The following is a 9,397-nucleotide window of genomic DNA, read 5'->3' as shown; positions in this document are numbered from 1 at the left end:
AGAAATCTCGTTATATATAAAGCACAGCCAATATTCATGGTATCGAGAAAAAGTGAGGATAGGAGTTTGTTCCATCCTTAAAAATTAGTGCAAGGAGAATGTTAAAAATGATAATATATTTATCAAAATCTGACATATTGAATGAACTATCCCTAAATTGATGAAGATAGTATTCTCTTATCAAACATTATATGATTGGAACTTTGTATGATGTAAATATACCTTATGTGATATGAGCAAAATATAACATAGTAAAAAAATACCTTGTAAAAATAAAGATATATACACCCCTTGACCTCGAAAGTTAAATGAAAAATCATAAACTTCCAATTATATCTTTTTTCCCAAAGTTGGATCAGTTTTCAAAAGCCTATGTAATATAAAAATACTAGCATCTAAAATCAACACAAGTTGCATTTCCAAAGGTTTCATAGATTACATCCATTGGGATACAATAGCCTGATATCCTTGTAAGTCTCGTCAGTTGGAAGATTTCTTGAATCTAGCTAGTTCTTACAAAGAGCAATCTTTCCAAATAACAGAGTAGAGACCAGTGAACAAGGATGTATATTACATCATCATCATCAACATAATCTAAGTCATTTTCCTACACGATGCAGCTCGTACAATCCGCAAAGAGATGACAGAATTTGAAACCAACTCTTGATGTTGAATCACTAGAGTTGGTGGACAAGAGTGATTGCCATAATCCAGTCGGCCGAGATGACGATGGCAACTTTTCTACTGGTTGCTGATGGCACGTTGAACATTACCTTCTTTTGGACTAAGAGAAAACCTAGATGAAGATGGAAGTGACGAGATTCATTAAAGAGAAATATTTATCTCAAAGGCACAGAAAAAGCGGGTGAAAGACAACTTCCATCATTGCACAATAGAAACAATTGCAGATAAAGCAAGGTTGGGAGGATAGAAATGGAATTTCTTGCAAATACTGGATTGAATAACCTGAATGAAAATGCACATATGATAACAGCCTTCTCCATGCTCACCTCTCAACAGGTTGACGATAATACACTGGATGATTCATCGCCGAGATCCATTCAAGAATCAGAACCACCCTCACTATCATCGCATGGAGCTCTAGACTGAATTGTAACACGAGCCCCTGACATAAGTCTGCAGGAGACAAGTATAATCTATCAAGAGATGAAGCAGCGCAAGGTCATAATAACAGGTGACAAGGGCAATGAGAGACAACGTAACTTTCCTCAATCTTGATCACCTTCTCCTTTCGTTCCTTAAAAGATTCTACGCTGGTGGATGATGCATTGACTGATAAGGTGATCTTTTGGTATTCACCTATTGGCAGTTCCTTGCAGTCTTGCCCAACAGAAGATTTCCTTGGGCCATCTGAAATAGATGACCTATGTGCTTCATTTTTGGGCTGCTTGTTCGATGTCATCTTAATTGCACGCGGGAGGCACTTCGATCGCGATGAATCCACTAGCTTTTCGATGTCCTGCTTAGAGTCTGGTGTCTTGCTATTCCTGAGAGTCACCGAGTTATCTATATCAAGTTCTAATGTAGCATTACCAAAAGAAACAGTAGCACTATTGCAAGCTACTACAGGGCCTAACCACTTGGATGAATGTATATTGCTGAAACACTAGGATAAGAACTAAGGAAAAGAACAAATTTAACATAATAGTTAGTTCTACATCATAGAAGACGAGATCATATTTCATACAAAATATGACTGGAACTCAAATATCAGCTTATCCTGCCATATTCTTGATAGCATTCACTTTCTAGTACTGCAAGCTCAGAGAGTTGAATTCTCTATGCTAGGCTTGAAATTTTCAGAGTACTATGCAGTAAATTCCCTATTTTCAAAAATGAATAACCTCATTATACCATAGTTGAATAGACAATTCAACAACTCAAAATGACATGTTTAAAATTCTTTCACACGAAATATGGCTCAAACAATAGCTATACTTCACTATTTATACTATCTTAAGTACTGTGCATCGACCTATGTAGACTTAGGAACTGATGGACAAGTCCTCCATCTTCAGGAAACTATTTAATCTTTCTTGGTCACAATGTTACTCACACTGTCAACTGCATAGCTCCTGGTTTTGTACTTTAGGTGCTTTAACTAATTTAGATTGACCAAGAATCTGTAGCTATCTGATTTAGAAGTGACTACTGCAAAAGAGCATTAAACTTTTCCTCAAAAAGATCTATTAAGAAAAGAAACATAGATTAAGCTTTGGGTATGAACATGGGCACCATAAGCCAAACGTACCTATCTGCATTATATGAAGAAGAACGTTTGAGGGTGGGCATAATTTGCCCTACTGTATCCTTGTGCTTCTTAGTCTCAATTAAGCTCCCACTGAAATATTCCTTCTCATCTAGTCTCATTCTTATTAGCCTCGGATCCTCTGACAGGTAATCAATCTCTCCGAGGGTCATTGATCCACCAAACATCGGCGAAGGGAACTTCGCATGGGAGAACCTCGGCTTGTAGGTTGGCACTAGTCCGAAGCTGTGGTGATCCTTCACAGAGATTGACCCACATGTAATCAATTGCATCAGCACATTGGTTGACCTCACCTTTGGCCCTGTATCAAAGAGGACTTCCTCCTCTTCAAGTATCCGAAAGCTGTTAACCTTACCGGCATCAGCTCTTATCAAAGATTCCAAGGTCTCTGTCTTCCCACTAGAGGATGACTCGCTCGACAAAGTTGGGGCAGGGGAAATTTCATACCCACCTGTCTCTGAGCCCTCTTTGGATCGCATGTCACGGTTCCACCGCTTCTCCTCGAATTCAAGATCTATTGAGCCGTCATCAGTTGAGATTCCTCTAATGCAGGTGGCATGACTTCCATGGGCATTTCTCCCTCCGCCATCTTCGGTCTGGGTTGAAGCATCTGCCGCACCAACGGGCTTGTATGCTCGGTACTCTGCGGCGACCGACGAACTGTTCTCCCACGAGGAAGGCCTACGGGGTCCACGATCCGGAGATATGTTGGTTGGCAAACCGGGCTGACGAAGCAAGGGGGAATGCTCGTCGTCTCGAGGGGAAGGCAGTGACGGCGATGGCTTGAGATCTTTGAGTACAGTTAAGGCAGGGGAAGAGGAGGAAGAAGCGGCGGCTTCTTGAGTTCTTGAAAGTGCGGAGTTCTCCTGCTGTTGGGGCTTCAGATTTGGCAACCTCGGGTTGCCATTGCTTTGATGAATTCGATCTAAATGAGCAACAGTACCGGACAACGACAGTGGTTTAGAAATCTAACGTTCTTCCTTAGCTTTCTATCACAAGTACAGCTCCAAAAGAGGTTTCTTGAAAGAAAAAACTATGCTTTCCATTAAAGGGCACCTGAAGGAGACTGGTCCAAGAGCTCAGAACCCTTGAGAACGTACTCGTTGCCATTGGCCGGGAGCACGAGATCATCCTCGGCGAGGTCATGCCACACGAACCCATTTTTGTAGCTCCTGAACCATCATGTTCGTAGGTAAGAACACAGACAAATGTAAAATGGTTTTCAAAGCGAAAAAAAAGGAAGGGTTTTTATGACATCGCGGTGCCTCACTACCTCTTGCAAGACCACGAATACATGGCGGGCATGCCCTTTCCTCTCAACATATTGAGCCGATTGATCACATCTACAAAGCAAAACACGACGTAAACCCCAGCCAGAGCAATACAGTTCGTGAAAAATCCAACCTTTTCGAGTGGCTTATGTCTGATTAGAACAACTGACCTCTCAGGTACAGGCCATCGAGGGAAGACAAGGGAACTTCGATGAAGTGGGGATGCTCGAGGTGGCGGTTCCGGCAGAGGTAATACACAACGGGGATTTTCCACCCCTGGGGAGGCGACGGCGGAGGCGGAAGCTTCGCATGCGGCGGAAGAGAGGGCGGCACTGGCGGCTCCACCCAAGCTCGGGCGCTCTCCGGGCTGGTCTGGCCGCCGTGCTTCCTCACTCGCCCCTCCATCTCCAACCTTCTCCTACACTCAGAACGGGAGAGAATGGGGTCGGTCAACGTGGGATTTTTGAAATGCTTATAGATGCGGAACGTCAAGACAAAGTAGAGAAGCGAGAAATGGTCAGGGTTTACCGCTTCTCCACTGCATTCCCAGCAAAAAGTCTGATGGAGTTTGCCGAGGAGGGTGAGGTAGGAAGAGGTACGGCTGCTTTGGAGGGAGTAGCGGAGGCATTAATTACTCACTGGGAGAGTGCCGTGGAAGGAAAAAGGAAGGCCCGACGACTCTTCTTGGAACGATTTAATTGTCCATCGTCCAACGAGAGATGACACGTAGGATGACCACACTTTAAGATTCGGACATCCTGTTGATTCGATCTTATCCCGTTTTAATAGGACTTCCCGACTAACGCTCACCTCCTCGACCGCTGGATAATTCAAAGCTTCGTCAAAAGGTCGTGGTTGACTTTTCTTCGCTACTATTATCTTCTCTGTATTGACGTAGTCATGATGTGATAAATGAGGTCTAACACTGATGTAAAAATAATTAAAATAGACTCCTCTCTCCCGAATGTAATATGAAACATAAAAATAATTAAATAAATTATCGAAAAAAATCCCTCCTAGTCGGTTTTTAAGGAGATGGTGCCTTCGTATTTTATTTTTATCTTTTATTTTATTTTAATCAAAATAATTTTAATATAATTATAAAAAAAAATATTGATTATACTTACTAGATTTGAGTTAATTTTGTAGGATTAAATAAATTAATTTAAATTAAAATTAAATCAAATCGATTTGATTAAGTCACAACCATTTAATTGAATCAATTAAACCTTAGAGTATCTCTTATTTTTTTAAATTAATCTCATCTCCCTTATCTTATTTCATCGTCTTCTCCTTCCACCTTTTCTCGATTGCTCCTACTCCTTGTTCCACTCTTCTATTTTTCCTCATTCACATTGTCTTTCTCCTTCTAACCCTTTCCTTTTGCATCCTCATCCGTCTCTATCTCCGTCTTCTCATCTCACTTCATCTCTTCCTCTCTTTACATCTTCGTCTCCTCATCTTCTCTCTGCAACTCTAACATAGCTTTCTCTTTCCATTCTATCTCCTCCTCCTCATCTCTCTCTCTTGCTCCCTCGTCCTCCTCTTAATCCACCTTTGCTTCCTCACCCACCCACTTTAGTTCTAATGTATCTTTCTTTTTCTCTCTCTCCTAATTTCCTTTTCTCTCTGCTCTCACTGGATCTTCTCTCTCTCCCTTTCCTGTAGTTTACCTTAAAAAAAGTTACATTCAATTTATCCTAAAATAACAAAAATTTTAAAAAATAATACTAAATATCTCAAAATCATGTGCTAGTATTTCTAAAAAAAATTAGATCGATTTAACGAAGATATCTTGATTACACTGGAGTTACACTTATATCACACTTAAGTTATATTTGTTTATAGATTTAACAAAACTCGATCCAATCCAAACTAATTTGATCTAAACTTATCTAACTCAAATTATGATGATTAGATTGAACCAAACCAACTCGTAGATATGTGGCTTTAAATAATATGATATTTTTTTAAAGAAATAAAATCGATGGGTAAAAATCAATTGTGGGGACACTACCGGATAAAAGTATGATATTATGAGTGTTTTCTGATAAATTATTTAAAATAATTTTATTTATGTTAATGTGCTCAAAATATGTCATCAATATAATTTATACGGATTAAAACGAGAAGTTTCTAATAAAAATAAATCTTTCACCGATCATATTGGATTTAAATTCCCAGTTAAGTAGGGGTTGCCACATCTCACACCCTTCTCGGTCCCTTATCTATCCTTAGTTATAAGTTGAGTGAAGCCGTGGCTTCATACACGAAGCGGCCGTCGTGGCTTTAATCATTAATATGAAGCTTTATGTCAGATAAAGTGAATATAAGAGGCACATCGATCTTTGATTCAACATAAGCTGTGATGGCAATGATCTAAGCAGAGGAAAGTTGGAGATCGACATAAGGGTCCAATTTGGACCAAAAGTGGATGTCAGTACTTTATGTTAGTGGTCTCGTGTGGGGTAAATGCGACTTATGTTAGTGGTCTCTGCATGGAACTAAATATTGTAGTTATGAGGACGTGTACGCGTGTCAGCAGTGTAAGAATGTAACGCCCTCTTTGGACAGATATGAACTCGATACGATTCACGAAAAGCCGAGCACAATCTTGAAAATTATTAGGAAATCCGAGTCATGAGTACGGACGTGAAGATTCATGTGATGTGATAATGATGGAAGATGCCCACGAGAGTGATTTAGATGTGATGATGAATGATACTAACCGTGTTGAGCTTTATATTGATGGATCACAGGACGATCGATGGGTCACAAGATGCCTATGCGATTGTCGGGTACTAATTTCAGTTTGTTATTTTTAATATTTTGATTCTTATATTTTTAAAAAATTATATTGATATTCTCGTAGTTATAAAAGTTAAACATCTAGATATATTTATCTTAACATCATCGATTTTATTATTAAAAAAAATAAAAAGATAATTTTAGTATTTCATTTGATGGTGATGGACGACGATGCAGTTGGGGGCTATGAGTAGATGTTGTAGATAAAGAGCACGATGACAAGAGGTGAGGGCGGTTCTGCATCTATGTCGATGCTAACGTAATTGTCGGGCAGCCCTTTTGTCGCTCAATACGTTCTATACATGTGTTAGTGTCAACGAAGTCGTTGAGCCACGAAAGGGCCATCGATGCATATACTGAGCAATGTTGTTTTGTATATGCATTAGCGCAGTTATCGAGTGGCATCGCTCGGCATATGCATTGTGTCAATATAAATGTCAAATGACTATTTCATTACTTGGCAATTGTGTCAACGTCGACACAAATGCAGAGCAATGAAAGGGTCACTCGGGAATTGCGTCGACGTCGACACAAATGCAAAGTGACTCTCATCTCTCATCGTCTCTCTTCTCATCTACAACACTCATCCACGACGCCATCGTCCGTCACCACCGATGCTATCTGTCACCACTAATTAAAAATTTAAAATTATCTTTTTGCCTTTTTTTTTTTAGTTTACGTTGATAAAACAAACATCATTAGGTTAAATAGACATAGATGTTTTACTTTTATAATTATATGAACGTAAATGTAACATTTTAAAGTGCAAGGATCAGGATATTAAAAGTAGCTAACTACATAGGATAATATATAATTCAAGGTTGGTAATTTCGTATTGTACCAAAGTATTGAGCTAAGCTCGATACGGTACAGTATGAGTATACTGTTATATATATATATATATAGAAGAAGTTGATGTTTCCTTCTCCTAGGAAAAAAAGGGCGACTAGGTGACCATCACCTCGTTTCTTCTGCTCGCGTGGGGAGAAGAAACGTTGCCTTGACGACACTTGGTTTCTTCTCCTTGTGACATTGTCGAGACTTCTTCTCCCCACGCGGATGAGAAGAAGTCACCGATGATACTGAGGCCTCGTCGCCTTAGACGAGGAAAAGGCGACATCTCCTCTGTGACGTCTAACGAGGGAGGGCGACGACAGATTGAGATCGTTGAGGGAGAGTGGCTCTGGATCTCCAGGTTCTCCCTTTTCTTCTCCTTCTTATTTTTTCTCTCTCGACTAATACCACCCGGTAGCGTGTGGTGATTGTCAAAATCAATCATCACTGATCGATTTTGGATGGTAACAGGATGAAAATAACCCCAATCGATGATACGATTCGGTAACGAACAGTCCACGTATCGATTTATTGACGAACCGGTATGTATCACCCGGTACGAAGGGTAGTATTCGAAATAAGAGACAAGAGGGATCTCGATCATTTATTTCGATAGTAAATGTTATGCGAGCCAACCAGACTCTCATTGCGTGAATGATGAACGAGATGGAATGAGATGAGACGGAGTTCGATGGCCGAAAAGAAAGAACTCGATCGTCTCGTGAAAGGTTGGAACACAAGTAGAGTTTAGGGATGAACAAAAACATGTATTATGCGGCAGTGAACAATGAACGACGAGAGATAGAAAGAGAAGCATGGAATGAAATAGTATTAACTCCCAGAAAACTTGCGCCACTGCAGCATGGAACGAACAATGAATCACGGCGTCCGCGCGCTTTTGCCGCTGCAAGGAGAGCAGGCAGAAGTCCATACTCGCCACGCTTCCCTTTCACCAAGCTCGAGACGTTCTCGAGGGCGTAGGACGCACGGCGACAGCTCCACCGTCTTTTTTTGACTGCTCCGCACGCGGTGGTGGGTATTGGGTAAAGCCAAAAGAAAAGGGGAAAGGGGTGTGCGTGCGTCTGACAAAGGCTTCCAGCGACAAAAGGGTAGTGAAGCTGCTCCCGCAACATGGCTCGTGATGAGTCGACTTCTGACTTCGGGGTTTGTACTTTCGAAGGAAGAACACAACACCACTCGACTGCTTCCGAGTAGCAGTTATAGCCGCTGGATCAGTGGTTATATCGAACATGAACACTGTCAGAATTTAATATATATATGTTTGTTCTAATCGATAGAAGATAAGATTTTTTAACTATACGATAAAATCTCTATATTCTGTTGAGGAAAATCCTATGTCGAATGAAATCCTTATTCCTGTATAAATAGGAGAGGGAATATGTTAATGTATTTAAGTTTTTTCACTTCTTCAATAATTATTCTTATCTTTTATTATTTTCATCATGGTATTAGAGCGGTGAGAAAAGCGAAACTTCGCTCTTACATTTGGCTAGATACCATGATGAAAAGAATAAAAGATAAAAATAATTATTAAAAAAATTTTATTGAAGAAGCTTTATTGAATAAGTGAAAAAACTTAAATACATTACTAACAACATCAATTTAGAATTATTTATCATGATAGATTATAAGTTTGAATTCCATATCCTACACGGCAAATTTGACGAGGAAAGAGTATGCAACACAGCAGACGACCACACATGACCGACGCTCACATCAACAAAATATCGTTTATTTAAAACATTATTTCTCTCTCTCTCTCTCTCTCTCTCTCTCTCTCTCTCCACTTCATCAATGCAAGCGCCCCAGATTCAAACGTTGCAACCTGCATGGAGTTCCATCCAAAAAGTCATTTACATCCATTCACCTCAAGAGCATAAAGAGAAACTCTCACCTTTATTTGGTTATAAAATTCTTTCTTTCTCTTTTCACTGACTTGGAGCTCATGAGACTCGCTCTACTCACAATGAACATCCTTTTATGTAAGCATTGGAGAGGAGGAGGATTGCCCATCAACCCTCCTGATCTCCCTTTGTCTTGCAAGTCCTACTTGCAGACTTTGCAAGCGAGATAAGATGTCATCTCCATCGGACCCCAGAGAATATACGTCTCCTATTGACATCACCTGCCCCACGACTAGATTAAAATCATGGTGCTTTCAAACATAATTGAT

General features: G+C 40.1%; 1 protein-coding gene across 2 annotated transcripts; it reads right to left on the bottom strand.

Moving 5' to 3' along the window:
- Positions 1 to 396: 396 nt before the first annotated feature.
- LOC135652491 (protein SOSEKI 3-like) lies at positions 397 to 4,213 on the bottom strand. Of its 2 annotated transcripts, XM_065173452.1 has the most exons (8): positions 4,090 to 4,213; positions 3,732 to 3,979; positions 3,564 to 3,633; positions 3,347 to 3,462; positions 2,273 to 3,215; positions 1,226 to 1,508; positions 1,011 to 1,139; positions 397 to 796 (listed from the first exon to the last, which is right to left on the bottom strand). In XM_065173452.1, the coding sequence occupies exons 2-7, from the start codon at positions 3,964 to 3,966 to the stop codon at positions 1,062 to 1,064; spliced, it is 1,725 nt and encodes a 574-aa protein (XP_065029524.1). In that variant the 5' UTR covers positions 3,967 to 3,979; positions 4,090 to 4,213; the 3' UTR covers positions 397 to 796; positions 1,011 to 1,061. The 2 variants fall into 2 exon arrangements, with proteins under 2 accessions (XP_065029524.1, XP_065029523.1); XM_065173451.1 differs by lacking the exon at positions 4,090 to 4,213 and having other exon boundaries at positions 1,011 to 1,137; positions 1,225 to 1,508; positions 3,732 to 4,083.
- Between the last annotated feature and the right edge of the window lie 5,184 nt (positions 4,214 to 9,397).

This window comes from Musa acuminata, chromosome BXJ3-11 (assembly GCF_036884655.1).
Source record: "Musa acuminata AAA Group cultivar baxijiao chromosome BXJ3-11, Cavendish_Baxijiao_AAA, whole genome shotgun sequence".
NCBI classification, from domain to species: Eukaryota; Viridiplantae; Streptophyta; class Magnoliopsida; order Zingiberales; family Musaceae; genus Musa; species Musa acuminata.
This window is presented reverse-complemented; position numbering and strand designations above follow the sequence as displayed.

Coding starts and splice junctions, on each gene's coding strand:
- LOC135652491 (XM_065173451.1), bottom strand. CDS start 3,966: ATGGAGGGGCGAGTGAGGAAGCACGGCGGCCAGACCAGCCCGGAGAGC. Junction 3,634..3,731: donor CGATGGCCTGTACCTGAGAG/GTCAGTTGTTCT, acceptor TTTGCTTTGTAG/ATGTGATCAATCGGCTCAAT. Junction 797..1,010: donor TATCGTCAACCTGTTGAGAG/GTGAGCATGGAG, acceptor ATCTTCATCTAG/GTTTTCTCTTAGTCCAAAAG.